This window comes from Centruroides sculpturatus, unplaced genomic scaffold (assembly GCF_000671375.1).
Source record: "Centruroides sculpturatus isolate CEXI.00-Female unplaced genomic scaffold, Cexi_2.0 scaffold1525, whole genome shotgun sequence".
NCBI lineage: Eukaryota > Metazoa > Arthropoda > Arachnida > Scorpiones > Buthidae > Centruroides > Centruroides sculpturatus.
Genome location: NW_019385790.1, coordinates 115607 through 134386, shown reverse-complemented (window position 1 = coordinate 134386; position 18780 = coordinate 115607). Strand labels below are relative to the sequence as shown.

Genomic DNA, 18780 nt, shown 5'->3' with positions numbered 1-18780 from the left:
CCCATCCGTAAATATTTGTGGTTTTTCATTTAGTCTAAGTTATGAATTTAAAAACAATAGCACAGACTGAACGTTTGCAATGTCTTATCGAGAGCCACGAGTTTCCTTATATCGAATGAGCCGTGTATTTCACCCAATGATTGAGTTTCAATCTGGTGTGTGTGTGTGTGTGAGAGAGAGAGAGAGAGAGAGATTTCGTCAATGAATCATGTATCAAAACAATGAGAGACTCACTTTATTGATTTAATTCAAATGTTTCGAAACATTGAAATTAATCATTTTACACAATACTATACCACTAAAATGACTGTGAGGCACAAGACGGAAGCCGCTTTGAAGGTCCGAAGATGACCAGTCTATCGAGAAATAAAGAGCTCCATTTTCAAACACAAATAAGGAGATTAAATGTCCTGATTGAACAATGGAAGTTTTTATTAAAACAATAGAAAAGACTAAAGTCGAGGGAAACGTGGCTAGAGGGGAGTCGTATTTAGTTGCGAAACTGACCTCTTCCGCGCCCTCCGATCTGTTTCGAATTGTCACCAGGTGATGAGTAGAAACCAATGAAAAGGCGGCTTTAGGGGAAAAACTTATAAAACCGAGCGATTCAAGGACATGACGTTCTTGGTTCGTAGTGCTCCTCTCCTGGTTTTTGTGATCCGGCCGTTCATTCACGAAAGCTTGTTCGACATCCGTCTTCGCTCTCCCGTGCCGTCAAGATTCGCCCAGATCCACACAATCGCAAGAAGACAGCTCTCCAAGTCGTGCTGTGCGCCCCGGGGCCGTCGCTCTTCACACCACCATCGCTGGAAGAAGAGAACGACAGTCAGAACATTTGGACTTTTTGTACGGACTTGTTTCCCACCTTTGGAGAAGTGTTACGCCTTATTATAGGATTTGTTATAAGAGAAATTTTTATTAAACGGTTTACGATGGAAAACTTGCCTCAGCGAGTTTTTCCACTCCCACACGACAGTGTTGACCGGTCGATTGTCCTGACATTTCCACCCCAGTCGGCTAACCTCACAAGACGATGAAATCAGATAGATAACGTAGGACACGCACTTTGGTCGTGACTAGTTTTGGCCAATGACAGCGCAAGCTGACAGTGCTTTTGCATTATCTGGTTGTATAAAAAAATTCTCATTTGGAATAGATTATCCAGAAAAATTCCTGGACTTGCTTCGCCCAGATTCGACCCTGAGTTGTAGGCTGATGTCATGTTGACTTTTTTATCGCCTCGGCTATCCGGTGGCCGTCTTGAATTTAACTACACCCATACCTCGCTTTACGACCTAGATACGTTCCAAGAAACTTGGCCGCAAAGCGAAAAGCCGTATAAAGAATCAATTATTCTAATACAAATTCAATGGGATCGGTTCCAAATTTATTAAATATGTAACATGGTTTATCATTCAAAATGCATTTTATCTTTTCATTTCATTTAAATCAAAAATACATACACAAGAACTACATACATTTGTACATAAAATAAAAACAGACTCCAAAAACCAACAATAATCTATAAACAAAAATGAAACAACTTCATGTTACATAAAATATGTGTATGTTTACATACATAATTTTTTAAAAATGGCTTTAATCTGAAGACGATGAAGAAATGGTAACCTGCAGATCACTGTCGTCATTTTTCGCTGGTAAGGATGGACCTGGCTTAAAAAAATTGTCCACCGTTGTTTGTCTTGCCTTCTTGTCTATTTCGTCCTTCAGTAATAAATATGTACATAAAACACTCACACACAAGTCTAAACCAGCCGCTTTATGAGCACACACTGAATAACGCTCGTAAACAAGAGGAAATAGAAAAGAAAGTGCATCGAGATTGCGCTTGCGCAAGATTGGCAACATGTAGATATATCGACATCGAAAAAAAGTTTTTTTTTGCCGTTATAGCGAAACATTTTAGGCCGTAAATCGAAAACGTGCCTTAATCGAAGAGAGCCGTTATAGCGAAATGCCGTATAAAGAGCAGCCGTATAGCGAGGTATGGATGTACTTAATGCATTCTTCCAGTATAATGAAAAAATGTGAAATATCATAGTGAAAGAATGAATTATTTAACTAAAGAAATTATGTTTCATTTTCGAATAATTGCGTTATTAACAGAATTAACGTAATTACTGATGAAGGCTGTTTTAATAAAGGATTACTAGTTTTTGTTAGCATGATGGAATAATGAGTGACATGTTAATTTCAAATATATTTAACTTTCGTGTACATTAGCAACATATATTTTGCTTAACTATTTTTTTTTTTTTAGAATTTTTATCTAGATCATGTACTGCACGTGTACATGGGCTTAATTTGAGATAAATATTATATATTTGAATTAATTAGTTTACAGTTTTAATAAATTGTTTTGATAGATTTTTATTTTATACGTAACCGATAAATAATAATATTATTTATTTAATTAGAGTAAATAATATTTGTTTTAATTTAAAGCCAAAATTTGTTAATTGTTTTTTATGTAGGATGGCAACACTCATTATATTTATAAATACTCGCGCCAAAAATAAACGTGTATTAATATTATTAGGAAATAACGTGTGTATATTAATTAAATACTGAACTGATAAGCGAAAAACTTAAAAATAGTGTAATATTAAATATCTTTATAGAATAGAAATAAGATTATATTATCGATAGTGTTCTAGGTAATTTACAGAATTCTTAAAATAATTTAGAGAAATAAAATAGGTCAAATATGATCAATGTATGGACACTTGTGTTGTGATCTGAATTTACCTAAGTAGCAGTGAAACTTCATTATAATCTATAAAAGTTAATATAAGTTTTTAAACAATATTTGAATTTTAAAATCACAATCTAAATCTTTTATTAATAATAATTGTTTTATTTTAATATTTTTAGTATTTTCTCATTTAGAAAGTTAATTAAAAAATAAGATAATTTATTTATACTAGTTACATTAACTGTATTGACAATTTTATAAGATTGATTTATATATATATATATATAGTTAATTATTACATCACTTAATTTTTTAGACTTTTCTTAAAATGATGGAAGATTTTAATTCTGCAATATCTGCTGAAATTGTTGCAACTTGTGGAGCAATTGGTTATAACAATAAAGGAAAATATGTGAAGGATCCAGACTGTTCAGGTTTATATATTAAATATTTAAATAATGTGGAAATAGACTTTTTGATTATGTTCATTTTACCATAAGTCAAAAATATGTTAAATGGAAAAACATTTTATTTGGTTAATAAATTCAAATGTTCTTTGATTATATACTGTATTAAAAATAATTCATTTAATAGATTAGAACTATAATCAGTTACTTAGAGTAGATTAAGTTATTAAAAATCACAAAGTCCAAATGCTTTTTAATATAATTTCATTTTCAGGATTATAAAAACAAAATAACACAAATATATGAATATTTTTGAATTTAAATTACTATATTTACATTATCATGTAAACATTAAGTATTTTGCTAAGAAATTGTGACTAGCAGTAATTTTTGATTGTCATACAAACTTAATTTAAAGTTATTAAAACAATACTTTCTTCTTGAACTGCAGTTTCAAAAATAACTATGCTTTACCAACCTTTAACTACTAGTCAATTAATTGATCGAAAGTGTTACATTAATAAAATAGACTGCATGTTAAAAGTTGGTAAAATGTAGTTATTAAAACAATAATTTAAAATTAAAATTTAAATTTTTAACTAATTATAATATAAACATATGATACCTGATAATCACATATTAAAACTATCTCCTTTCCGAATTACTGGAGGTAATCACATAAAACAAAACCTTTAACTACCAGTAACGAATATTAATGAAAATTTGGATTCCAATGTTCCAATTTGGAATTTGTTAAAAATAACCTGATGCAGGTCTTTGTGAAGGCGAAAACATTTGTTTTTGTTAATATTTGAAACCTGATAGATTACAATAAAGCTACACCAACTGCTGTGTAATATTGGGGATAATAATTATGAATTACAGAGTCCTACTCCAGGTTGATTCTTTTCTTTCAGTTTAATTTAAAATTATTTAATTAAATTATAATTATTAAATTTAATAAGAGATGGTGCCTAATGTGTCCTTCTAGTGTCAAATTAATCAGTAATTCGTAATTATTATCACCAATATAATTATAATAAAATAAAACTTTTTGGCATTTGTACTGAAATCATTGCCTTCTGGTTTTTGATTACCTATTTTCATATCTTAGACAACAGTGTTCCTTCATTTTTATTTCTATTACTATTTTATAACTTAATAATTCTACATTTATTTCTGTAATGAAAAATTTTTGTAGTCTCCACTTTTCTAAAAGGAGTAAAATGCATTAATGTTAGTCAACTAATTTGAAAGATGTACTAAAGGAGTTAACATTGATAAAAGCCAAAGAAGTATTATAATTAATTAAATAATGAGTATGTACAATTGATTTAATATATAATTACATTAAATTTTAAAATATTTTTAGAGTTTATTATATCTCAAAAGGATTGTTGAGATATCTTGAATATATTAATAACTTAATTAAAATTAATTAATTAATATCAAATTAATATATTCAAGATATTTCAATGGTCAATAAACTTAATTTTATAATAAGCTGTAATTACTTTTGTAAAAATTAATTATAATAAACTTTACAATGAACTTAAGTTGAATTAAAATTTACTACCTGAATTCATTAAATCAGTAAATGTAAATGTTTTAAATTTATTTTATATTCATTATATATTCCAGAATGTTTAAAAGATTTAATTCGATTTTTAAGAAATGATGATGAAAGTCATAGTATAAGGAGACAGCTGGCTAGAATTGGAGTTTTGAAAACTGATTTAATACCTCTTCTTAAGTATTATCCTAAAGATAAAACTTTGTTTGATATAAACATAAGGTATGTAAAAAGTTAAATTTTTATTTTATATAAAAGTTGTAAATTAAAGGTAGATGATTCTAACTATAAAACATATTTGTGTTATAATTTTTGATTATTTGAGAAAAATTATTTCTTTTATAATATATAAAGTGATTGAGTAGGAAGATATTTTATTAAATCATATGAAATTAAATAAAAATTCAAAACATGTCTTTTGGAAAAGGTTCTGAGAAGGTCTTGACATTAATACTGTGGTTGCCACTTATTATGATCACATTGGTTTAAGACTATTTTGATAATAAATAGCAGCTGATAACAGTATCCAGCAGCTGTGATCTTGTAGGGCAGCCAGCATACAGGGCATGTGTTTATTCTACAGCAGTGTTTCTCAACAGGGCGATATCACCCCCATGTGGGCGTTTTTCCATGTTGAGGGGGAGATTTGTAACAATTTATATTTTAGGGCAGGGGGACAAAAACAATTTTCTGAGCGATATAGTAAAACATTATATTAAGAATAATTAGATGTTTTTTTATTATATAGTACAATAATTAAACAAATAACATTATATTAGTCAATAGTCTATTCACTACAGTATGAATTTGGCATTAGCCTCGGCCCTTGGCATCAGAATTTTGAAGTGAAGGGGGCGATACCACGTAACGGTTTTATTGAAGGGGGTGACGATTCGTTAGAGGTTGAGAAACACTGTTCTACAGCAAGGATGTTCAATCAGTTAATTGTGATCGACAGGTCAATCTCAAAAAAATTTTCAATTGATTGCTACAGTATTTGCTAGTTACAATTTCATAACACTAATTTTTTTATTAAATAAAAAAAATTCTATTAAATTACTTTCAACATTAAATTACAAATGAGAGAAAACATGAATACTTGCTTATGTTGTATATACAGTAGTAAGAAACAGCTGATACAGATGTTACTATGAACTTATGCTACATAGTGACATCGATTTTGTCTAACAGTAGATTGTGACTAGTCTTAATACAATAAAAGTCAATTGAAGTCAATTGGCTACTCTGTTCTACAGTATCAATATAATAGTACATTAAGCTATAATTATAAAACTACATAAAACTAAAGGAAATCAATTTGTAGTACACCCATACCTCGCTTTACGACCTAGATACGTTCCAAGAAACTTGGCCGCAAAGCGAAAAGCCGTATAAAGAATCAATTATTCTAATACAAATTCAATGGGATCGGTTCCAAATTTATTAAATATGTAACATGGTTTATCATTCAAAATGCATTTTATCTTTTTATTTCATTTAAATCAAAAATACATACACAAGAACTACATACATTTGTACATAAAATAAAAACAGACTTCCAAAAACCAACAATAATCTATAAACAAGAATGAAACAACTTCATGTTACATAAAATATGTGTATGTTTACATACATAATTTTTTAAAAATGGCTTTAATCTGAAGACGATGAAGAAATGGTAACCTGCAGATCACTGTCGTCATTTTTCGCTGGTAAGGATGGACCTGGCTTAAAAAAATTGTCCACCGTTGTTTGTCTTGCCTTCTTGTCTATTTCGTCCTTCAGTAATAAATATGTACATAAAACACTCACACACAAGTCTAAACCAGCCGCTTTATGAGCACACACTGAATAACGCTCGTAAACAAGAGGAAATAGAAAAGAAAGTGCATCGAGATTGCGCTTGCGCAAGATTGGCAACATGTAGATATATCGACATCGAAAAAAAGTTTTTTTTTGCCGTTATAGCGAAACATTTTAGGCCGTAAATCGAAAACGTGCCTTAATCGAAGAGAGCCGTTATAGCGAAATGCCGTATAAAGAGCAGCCGTATAGCGAGGTATGGATGTACTTAATGCATTCTTCCAGTATAATGAAAAAATGTGAAATATCATAGTGAAAGAATGAATTATTTAACTAAAGAAATTATGTTTCATTTTCGAATAATTGCGTTATTAACAGAATTAACGTAATTACTGATGAAGGCTGTTTTAATAAAGGATTACTAGTTTTTGTTAGCATGATGGAATAATGAGTGACATGTTAATTTCAAATATATTTAACTTTCGTGTACATTAGCAACATATATTTTGCTTAACTATTTTTTTTTTTTTAGAATTTTTATCTAGATCATGTACTGCACGTGTACATGGGCTTAATTTGAGATAAATATTATATATTTGAATTAATTAGTTTACAGTTTTAATAAATTGTTTTGATAGATTTTTATTTTATACGTAACCGATAAATAATAATATTATTTATTTAATTAGAGTAAATAATATTTGTTTTAATTTAAAGCCAAAATTTGTTAATTGTTTTTTATGTAGGATGGCAACACTCATTATATTTATAAATACTCGCGCCAAAAATAAACGTGTATTAATATTATTAGGAAATAACGTGTGTATATTAATTAAATACTGAACTGATAAGCGAAAAACTTAAAAATAGTGTAATATTAAATATCTTTATAGAATAGAAATAAGATTATATTATCGATAGTGTTCTAGGTAATTTACAGAATTCTTAAAATAATTTAGAGAAATAAAATAGGTCAAATATGATCAATGTATGGACACTTGTGTTGTGATCTGAATTTACCTAAGTAGCAGTGAAACTTCATTATAATCTATAAAAGTTAATATAAGTTTTTAAACAATATTTGAATTTTAAAATCACAATCTAAATCTTTTATTAATAATAATTGTTTTATTTTAATATTTTTAGTATTTTCTCATTTAGAAAGTTAATTAAAAAATAAGATAATTTATTTATACTAGTTACATTAACTGTATTGACAATTTTATAAGATTGATTTATATATATATATATATAGTTAATTATTACATCACTTAATTTTTTAGACTTTTCTTAAAATGATGGAAGATTTTAATTCTGCAATATCTGCTGAAATTGTTGCAACTTGTGGAGCAATTGGTTATAACAATAAAGGAAAATATGTGAAGGATCCAGACTGTTCAGGTTTATATATTAAATATTTAAATAATGTGGAAATAGACTTTTTGATTATGTTCATTTTACCATAAGTCAAAAATATGTTAAATGGAAAAACATTTTATTTGGTTAATAAATTCAAATGTTCTTTGATTATATACTGTATTAAAAATAATTCATTTAATAGATTAGAACTATAATCAGTTACTTAGAGTAGATTAAGTTATTAAAAATCACAAAGTCCAAATGCTTTTTAATATAATTTCATTTTCAGGATTATAAAAACAAAATAACACAAATATATGAATATTTTTGAATTTAAATTACTATATTTACATTATCATGTAAACATTAAGTNATCTAAAAATTATTTGCACGTTCTTAACGGAATTTCCGGACGCCTGTTTGATTTTAAATATTTTGTTCCTTTGGAATATTCTGCACGTTTGTCTCGTTAAAATTTTATTCTTTTCACCTGAAGACGACGATTATACATTCGTCGAAAGTGCTTGTGTTAATACTAAAGAAACTTTATTAACGCTGAACTCAGTGAATTTGCATCCATAAGTCATACGAACATTGGCGTGAGTTTTTAAAATTTATTTTCAACAATAAATTTAAATGAATAAACCTTTGGATGTTAGAAGTGCTGTATTGAAATTCTCAAACTTCATAAGGTTTCCTGAGAAAAGAAAGAATTTCATCACCCTTATATACATAATACTGAAAAGAGATAAATTAGATTCTATAGTATATAAAGAGTAACTTTTAATATCACAACATAATTTTCCAGTTCACAAATTAAACAATTAGTCAAAAATTATTATAGAATATTTTCATTAGGAATTTAATTTTTGGAATAAGTTAAATTATGTTAAAACTGGAATACATTGGTGCTTCGTATAATGTACTTAATCCGTTCCAGGTGCACGTCCATTAAGTGAAAAGTCCGTTATACGAAACACATTTTTCATGGAAATACATGTTAAAATATATAATTCATTCTGCAGCATAAAATAACCGTACTGTACCATAAAAAAAATGAAAATGGAGTAGTCACCAATTATGCTGGGTAGTCAGATGTGAGGAGGAGGTGGAGGAACTCTTTCTTCACACATTCATACAGATAGACTTTTTACACATTCAACAGGTCCCTTGTTATTGTTTTTTAATCAGAGTCAGATTCAGGAGAGGCTACCGGAGCTTGCAGGGTCATCTCCTCTTGTTCCATCCTTTGTTTTTTGGCAGCTTGCTTCTTGAAAAACATGTCCAAGGTGGTCTGTTTCTCTCTGTTCTTCAACACCTGTTGGAAATGACGGGCAAGGGTGTCATTGTAGAGATCATTGATCCTGTTGGCCTCAGCTATGTTTGGATAGTGAGTGTTGGTAAACTCCTGAACCTCTCCCCATTTGACAAGAAAGTCTGTTTCAACTTTCACTCCTTCTGATGATTTCTTGCTTTATTAAAATTGAAATCACCTTTGTTTTTTTAGAAGCCATGGTTTGCACAACACTTGAATAAATGTAAATACCCTGCACTGAGGTGATGTACAGTACGTAATAAATAAGGGAGCAAGCCAAATCCCTACGGGAGCTCTGTACTTCAGATATACTAATAATATATTCTAATANCTCTCAAGACCCTAATTTTTATTTTGAAAGAATGCACATTAAGTTTTATTAATTATAAAATTGATAGTATCAATAATTTAATTATAAAAACAAAATAACACAAATATATGAATATTTTTGAATTTAAATTACTATATTTACATTATCATGTAAACATTAAGTATTTTGCTAAGAAATTGTGACTAGCAGTAATTTTTGATTGTCATACAAACTTAATTTAAAGTTATTAAAACAATACTTTCTTCTTGAACTGCAGTTTCAAAAATAACTATGCTTTACCAACCTTTAACTACTAGTCAATTAATTGATCGAAAGTGTTACATTAATAAAATAGACTGCATGTTAAAAGTTGGTAAAATGTAGTTATTAAAACAATAATTTAAAATTAAAATTTAAATTTTTAACTAATTATAATATAAACATATGATACCTGATAATCACATATTAAAACTATCTCCTTTCCGAATTACTGGAGGTAATCACATAAAACAAAACCTTTAACTACCAGTAACGAATATTAATGAAAATTTGGATTCCAATGTTCCAATTTGGAATTTGTTAAAAATAACCTGATGCAGGTCTTTGTGAAGGCGAAAACATTTGTTTTTGTTAATATTTGAAACCTGATAGATTACAATAAAGCTACACCAACTGCTGTGTAATATTGGGGATAATAATTATGAATTACAGAGTCCTACTCCAGGTTGATTCTTTTCTTTCAGTTTAATTTAAAATTATTTAATTAAATTATAATTATTAAATTTAATAAGAGATGGTGCCTAATGTGTCCTTCTAGTGTCAAATTAATCAGTAATTCGTAATTATTATCACCAATATAATTATAATAAAATAAAACTTTTTGGCATTTGTACTGAAATCATTGCCTTCTGGTTTTTGATTACCTATTTTCATATCTTAGACAACAGTGTTCCTTCATTTTTATTTCTATTACTATTTTATAACTTAATAATTCTACATTTATTTCTGTAATGAAAAATTTTTGTAGTCTCCACTTTTCTAAAAGGAGTAAAATGCATTAATGTTAGTCAACTAATTTGAAAGATGTACTAAAGGAGTTAACATTGATAAAAGCCAAAGAAGTATTATAATTAATTAAATAATGAGTATGTACAATTGATTTAATATATAATTACATTAAATTTTAAAATATTTTTAGAGTTTATTATATCTCAAAAGGATTGTTGAGATATCTTGAATATATTAATAACTTAATTAAAATTAATTAATTAATATCAAATTAATATATTCAAGATATTTCAATGGTCAATAAACTTAATTTTATAATAAGCTGTAATTACTTTTGTAAAAATTAATTATAATAAACTTTACAATGAACTTAAGTTGAATTAAAATTTACTACCTGAATTCATTAAATCAGTAAATGTAAATGTTTTAAATTTATTTTATATTCATTATATATTCCAGAATGTTTAAAAGATTTAATTCGATTTTTAAGAAATGATGATGAAAGTCATAGTATAAGGAGACAGCTGGCTAGAATTGGAGTTTTGAAAACTGATTTAATACCTCTTCTTAAGTATTATCCTAAAGATAAAACTTTGTTTGATATAAACATAAGGTATGTAAAAAGTTAAATTTTTATTTTATATAAAAGTTGTAAATTAAAGGTAGATGATTCTAACTATAAAACATATTTGTGTTATAATTTTTGATTATTTGAGAAAAATTATTTCTTTTATAATATATAAAGTGATTGAGTAGGAAGATATTTTATTAAATCATATGAAATTAAATAAAAATTCAAAACATGTCTTTTGGAAAAGGTTCTGAGAAGGTCTTGACATTAATACTGTGGTTGCCACTTATTATGATCACATTGGTTTAAGACTATTTTGATAATAAATAGCAGCTGATAACAGTATCCAGCAGCTGTGATCTTGTAGGGCAGCCAGCATACAGGGCATGTGTTTATTCTACAGCAGTGTTTCTCAACAGGGCGATATCACCCCCATGTGGGCGTTTTTCCATGTTGAGGGGGAGATTTGTAACAATTTATATTTTAGGGCAGGGGGACAAAAACAATTTTCTGAGCGATATAGTAAAACATTATATTAAGAATAATTAGATGTTTTTTTATTATATAGTACAATAATTAAACAAATAACATTATATTAGTCAATAGTCTATTCACTACAGTATGAATTTGGCATTAGCCTCGGCCCTTGGCATCAGAATTTTGAAGTGAAGGGGGCGATACCACGTAACGGTTTTATTGAAGGGGGTGACGATTCGTTAGAGGTTGAGAAACACTGTTCTACAGCAAGGATGTTCAATCAGTTAATTGTGATCGACAGGTCAATCTCAAAAAAATTTTCAATTGATTGCTACAGTATTTGCTAGTTACAATTTCATAACACTAATTTTTTTATTAAATAAAAAAAATTCTATTAAATTACTTTCAACATTAAATTACAAATGAGAGAAAACATGAATACTTGCTTATGTTGTATATACAGTAGTAAGAAACAGCTGATACAGATGTTACTATGAACTTATGCTACATAGTGACATCGATTTTGTCTAACAGTAGATTGTGACTAGTCTTAATACAATAAAAGTCAATTGAAGTCAATTGGCTACTCTGTTCTACAGTATCAATATAATAGTACATTAAGCTATAATTATAAAACTACATAAAACTAAAGGAAATCAATTTGTAGTACACCCATACCTCGCTTTACGACCTAGATACGTTCCAAGAAACTTGGCCGCAAAGCGAAAAGCCGTATAAAGAATCAATTATTCTAATACAAATTCAATGGGATCGGTTCCAAATTTATTAAATATGTAACATGGTTTATCATTCAAAATGCATTTTATCTTTTTATTTCATTTAAATCAAAAATACATACACAAGAACTACATACATTTGTACATAAAATAAAAACAGACTCCAAAAACCAACAATAATCTATAAACAAAAATGAAACAACTTCATGTTACATAAAATATGTGTATGTTTACATACATAATTTTTTAAAAATGGCTTTAATCTGAAGACGATGAAGAAATGGTAACCTGCAGATCACTGTCGTCATTTTTCGCTGGTAAGGATGGACCTGGCTTAAAAAAATTGTCCACCGTTGTTTGTCTTGCCTTCTTGTCTATTTCGTTCTTCAGTAATAAATATGTACATAAAACACTCACAGACAAGTCTAAACCAGCCGCTTTATGAGCACACACTGAATAACGCTCGTAAACAAGAGGAAATAGAAAAGAGTGTGCATCGAGATTGCGCTTGCGCAAGATTGGCAACATGTAGATATATCGACATCGAAANCTCCGTTACTCGCGATTTCTGTCATCTGGGTACTCGAACGATCATATGCAATGATTTATCTCTCTTAAATCTTTCCCTCTTTTCAGAAATTGTTTCCCTAGATTGATTGTTTATGAGCGCTGGGGTCAAAGTTCTATCTGCATATGACCACTTGACTCTGACTTATAACTTTTCACTCTGACATTGACAGTTAGTTTAACACGTGTTCGAGTCATCAGAGACTCGTCGTCTACATTTTGTGCCGCGTTGTTTAAGTTATGGGATTTTCCTCTCCCTCTCATAATTAATCTATCGTTATTATTTAATCATAGGAATATCGCGATTTACATGATTCGGACCTCGGTTGGGTCTTCACAGTATTTGAATTCAAAAAATTGTCAGAACTACATTGAATTAATTAGCACTGAAGAGGGAATGAAAATATACATCATTTTGAAATGCATTTGTAACAATAAATTTGACTTATGGATGCAAATTCACTGAGTTCAGCGTTAATAAAGTTTCTTTAGTATTAACACGCCTAAAACGCGCCTAAAACGCGAAACGCGCCTAACATAGTATCGCCAACGCGGTAGCATCTCCACGCATGCGCCGCTAACATCGTAATATAAAAATTCGAACATATCTAAAAATTATTTGCACGTTCTTAACGGAATTTCCGGACGCCTGTTTGATTTTAAATATTTTGTTCCTTTGGAATATTCTGCACGTTTGTCTCGTTAAAATTTTATTCTTTTCACCTGAAGACGACGATTATACATTCGTCGAAAGTGCTTGTGTTAATACTAAAGAAACTTTATTAACGCTGAACTCAGTGAATTTGCATCCATAAGTCATACGAACATTGGCGTGAGTTTTTAAAATTTATTTTCAACAATAAATTTAAATGAATAAACCTTTGGATGTTAGAAGTGCTGTATTGAAATTCTCAAACTTCATAAGGTTTCCTGAGAAAAGAAAGAATTTCATCACCCTTATATACATAATACTGAAAAGAGATAAATTAGATTCTATAGTATATAAAGAGTAACTTTTAATATCACAACATAATTTTCCAGTTCACAAATTAAACAATTAGTCAAAAATTATTATAGAATATTTTCATTAGGAATTTAATTTTTGGAATAAGTTAAATTATGTTAAAACTGGAATACATTGGTGCTTCGTATAATGTACTTAATCCGTTCCAGGTGCACGTCCATTAAGTGAAAAGTCCGTTATACGAAACACATTTTTCATGGAAATACATGTTAAAATATATAATTCATTCTGCAGCATAAAATAACCGTACTGTACCATAAAAAAAATGAAAATGGAGTAGTCACCAATTATGCTGGGTAGTCAGATGTGAGGAGGAGGTGGAGGAACTCTTTCTTCACACATTCATACAGATAGACTTTTTACACATTCAACAGGTCCCTTGTTATTGTTTTTTAATCAGAGTCAGATTCAGGAGAGGCTACCGGAGCTTGCAGGGTCATCTCCTCTTGTTCCATCCTTTGTTTTTTGGCAGCTTGCTTCTTGAAAAACATGTCCAAGGTGGTCTGTTTCTCTCTGTTCTTCAACACCTGTTGGAAATGACGGGCAAGGGTGTCATTGTAGAGATCATTGATCCTGTTGGCCTCAGCTCTGTTTGGATAGTGAGTGTTGGTAAACTCCTGAACCTCTCCCCATTTGACAAGAAAGTCTGTTTCAACTTTCACTCCTTCTGATGATTTCTTGCTTTATTAAAATTGAAATCACCTTTGTTTTTTTAGAAGCCATGGTTTGCACAACACTTGAATAAATGTAAATACCCTGCACTGAGGTGATGTACAGTACGTAATAAATAAGGGAGCAAGCCAAATCCCTACGGGAGCTCTGTACTTCAGATATACTAATAATATATTCTAATAATACTAATATATTATAAAAATAGCAGATTGTCATTGGCAACAGCAAAAGAGTGGAAACATCATTCGCACTTGTTCACAGAAAGTCCATTGTTTGCCTCATGTAACTGCCGAACGGAAAGTCTGTTGTTTGCAGCCAGTCCGTTCTTCGAGTCACATAACGGCCAAACAGAAAGTCCATTGTTTGCAGTGTATGTTATTCAAGGCGTACATTATATGAGGCACAACTGTATTTTGTTTATAAACAAAGTGAATTTTTTAATATTAATATTAAACTTCACTAAAATGTATTTATAAAACCAATTTATAATACAAAATATTATATTAATTTGAAATATATTTAATATTTTTTTAAAAAGCGCTGTTATAAAGACAATATTTATTTGACAATACGATAATTTACAATGTTCTAATGATTAATTAATATGAATATATGAACAGAAAATAATAAAATTAATTTAATTTTAATCATAAATAAATTTTTAAATTATGATTAAAGGCTTTGTTGTATTTTAGACTTTTGATCAATTTAACAAATCCTGTGATGTTGTTATATCATGAAGAATTGCCTGAAGAGAAGTTGACCAGGAATTATTATATGGAAATACTTTCATATCAGCAAGAATGTAAACAGTCATTTACAGATCCAGATGTGTGGAAGGAATTGGCCAACAGACTTCGTGAACTTTTACAATTGGTATTTTATAATATTAAAATTTATATGTTTGTTGTATGTGATACAGTAGTATGGAAAATGTATTTTGGATACATAATGAATGCATTTATGACTACTTTCATACTACAGTAATGTTTATAGCTGTTTCAAAAAAGATTTTGAATTAGAAAACATTGATCATTTTCTGATTCGAATGAATTAATTTAACGTTATTTATTATTATATGTATCTCAAATATTAATTTTCTTAAATAATTGACAAATTAATTACTTAACTTTATTTCATAACATCATTTGTGAATGTTTTTGTAGTAAAATGTGCTAATAATTTTTCACTATTAATGAAAGGTATCAGGCAACTTTAATGTATACAAGAATATAGAATAAAGAAACAGATAACAAAAATTAGACACAAATTAAATATTTTTATGCCATTAAAACAAATTTAATTTTTGTTTTAAATTTATATTTTATAGTTAGATGCAAATTATAGTAAACATTTATATTAATAATACTCTTTATAGTGATGTGATTTACTTTTTTTAGAAATAAATTATGCAGGATGGATATAAAATCTGAAAACATAAGTGAATATACATAATAAATTATTTATTTCTTGATATCACATTAAAATACATGATGTCTTTATCATATTGTTTCTCATTAACAATGCTTAAATATGCTTTAATGTTTCCAAACTATATCCATCTTGTATAGTTCCAAAGAGCATTTAAATTGAAAAAATTGAAGTGTTTCTGTAAATTAACATTTCAACTTCAAGTAAATTATATAAACTCTCAGGAATATAAAGTATTTTTGTCTCTTTTCACAGTTGAAAGCAACTCATTTTACAAACAGTTTTGCTAGCATTATTATGGATTTATTTTATTTAGTCTTGTTTAAGGAAATCTTTGTCTTTTACTTACAAGTTAGTTGAATTTGAATCTTGAAGTGTATTGGAACTAGCAACAAGTAAGAAATATTTTAAATACATTTCTTACTTTTTACTAGCATTTATATATCTATTGTCTGCAGTTAATTTTCATAAAATGGGAGCATGTATTATTGGTAATTTCAGACTTAATTTTTTTTAAAGGTTTAAAATACTTGTAAAACAATGGGGAGATTACAGTTTTATTGATTATTTAAAGAATGCAGATAATTTTCTGATTTTATGAAATTTTTACTTTATATAAAGTTAAATTAGTTCTATGGATAATCTTTTTGTAATGTTAAATTTTTTATATTTTTAATTCTTTAACATTACTAGAATTTGAACTTATATAAATTATATATAGCTCTTATAATATAGGTTGTCAAAATTTAATCCATAAAAGAAGCAAATTGAAAAGTATTTTTAGATGGAAGTTCAATGAAAGAATGTTGTTTTTAATATTTCAAAAAAACTCATTTCATATAATCTTCATGTAATGTGATTGTTAGGTTCAACTCATACAAATTTTGGAATTGAATATTGAAGTTGTGGAGTTTTAGATTATATAAAACTAGCAGGTAAGCCCAGCATTGCCTGGGCAAAAAATAACAACAAAGTTTAACATTAGATTATTTCATACTTCTAACGCTTATATTATATTATAGTATTTGATTTATATAACTACAAAGGTTATCTTACATAAGGGTTTATTACGCCAGGTGTCCAATATAACACATTTTAAAAATTCGTTAAATTGTGTACAGAAGAAGAATAAAGAATTTCTAAAATGTGCTAGATTGGACACCTGGTGTGATAAACCCTTATGTATGATAACCAGGGTTCCTACGCACCTGGAAAGTCAGGGATTTTCATTAGTGTTTGGAAAAAGTCAGAGAAAGTCAGGAAATTTGTCGAAAATTGTCAAAAAGTCAGGGAATTTGTCTTTTTAACTGCATTGTTGATCTCGTTTGCTGAATANAAGTTAATTTAAACTATAATATATATATATATATATATATAACTTATATATAACGTTTAATATATACTATACTATAATATAATATATTATAGTATAGTATATATTAAAAGTTAAAATGAAAGCCATATAAAGAGTTATGTTATTTTAGCCTATTATTATGTTTATCATAATGCTCAGATGGTACAAAATGGCATACTTTCAATGGTCAAGTAGATAGCAATTGAAAATATATCTTAAATTTTTTCAGATATCATAACTTTTTCTAATGTTCTCTGAGAAACTGTATCATTCACAGCCCAATATCAAATGGTAATCTGTCAACAAACCAAACGTTTAAACTCTACACCCTTGAAAACAACTTAAAACATAATTTGTGCTTGAATGTAACATTGTATTATATAATTTTTCTATTCAAACGCCACCACACTGCTGGTGCGATGGAGAGAAGGGTTTGTTATAGAAGAGGATTGAAGTAATTCAACCAAAAGTAGTTGATTTCCTCCTGGAAGAGAGGATGGTCACTGAATACTAATTAATACTGGTCTAGTATTAATATTTGAAAAGTGATCCATGTTGGATAGGTTGTGATGGTCTCACAAATGATAGAAGTATCATGTTTATAGAAAAATTATTAGAATTAGTTTGGTTTATTTGGTTACGGCAATGTAATACTTAAGTGATCAGCTGAGGAATGTATCCTGGGAAGACTTTTATGTGAAGCTGTTCCATATTTAGGTGTTACTAATATGAAGAAAGCCTGGAAAACTCCATGTAGCCAGCCTGTTGACCATGCCTGAACCCACAACCGACTAACAGTATTTGATGGTTTTATCCACTCCGCTACTGGAGAGTAATTATTAGAATTTAAGAAAGTATCATTCAGAAATGAAAAACTTGAGTCGTTAGATGTGGAAAATTAAATACTTATAGACTTTTCACAGGCAATTTCGATTCTGTGCAGGCAAGTGCTATGTGCTACCTGTTGCAGTAATGATATAGCATGTCTATTTCATGCTATATCATCGTTGCAGTAATTAAGTGAATATATTATACTAGTATCCCGGAACGCCCCCTAGTGGGTGTTGTTTACAAATTTCCATGAAGCACGGTTCCTTTGACTTTTTTGTTCCTATCAATATGCTGTACAGCTCTGTTAAAGTCCCAATGGTAAGATTAGATGAAGAGGTGGCGACCCCCCCAAACTGTAGCCCCCTGTGCGAACAATAAAGGCAAAGGAACCATACCCCTACTCGCGACCCTTCGCAAGATATAAGCCCCTGTAATAATAAATTCCTATTACAAATATACTGAATTATTTATATTGTTATATTGACCAAATAATAATTTATTGCCAAATGAATAATAATAATTCATATTGTTAATTTAAATAAGAATTAAAATTGTTAATTTGAATGTTTGAAATATGACACACGATAGGGGCGCCTCTAGTGTCCGTTATCAAACGGTTACGGGA

At 28.8% G+C, this 18780-nt stretch overlaps 2 protein-coding genes across 8 annotated transcripts in view; both read left to right on the top strand.

The window, feature by feature from the left end:
• The first annotated feature begins 1473 nt into the window (after positions 1–1473).
• Positions 1474–4971, top strand: LOC111642153 (protein timeless homolog). The gene is made up of 4 exons (XM_023388429.1): positions 1474–2005; positions 3033–3150; positions 4765–4918; positions 4968–4971. The coding sequence occupies exons 1-4, from the start codon at positions 1976–1978 to the stop codon at positions 4969–4971; spliced, it is 306 nt and encodes a 101-aa protein (XP_023244197.1). The 5' UTR covers positions 1474–1975.
• A 1404-nt stretch (positions 4972–6375) lies between these two features.
• LOC111642155 (protein timeless homolog) overlaps positions 6376–18780 on the top strand; it is a 127067-nt gene continuing 114662 nt past the window's right edge. The window contains exons 1-4 of one of the 7 annotated variants that reach the window (XM_023388439.1): positions 6376–6755; positions 7783–7900; positions 10951–11104; positions 15235–15415. In XM_023388439.1, the coding sequence (XP_023244207.1) occupies positions 6726–6755; positions 7783–7900; positions 10951–11104; positions 15235–15415 (483 nt within the window). In that variant the 5' untranslated portion in view covers positions 6376–6725. The other 6 variants (XM_023388432.1, XM_023388436.1, XM_023388433.1 and 3 more) reach the window with 6 other exon arrangements.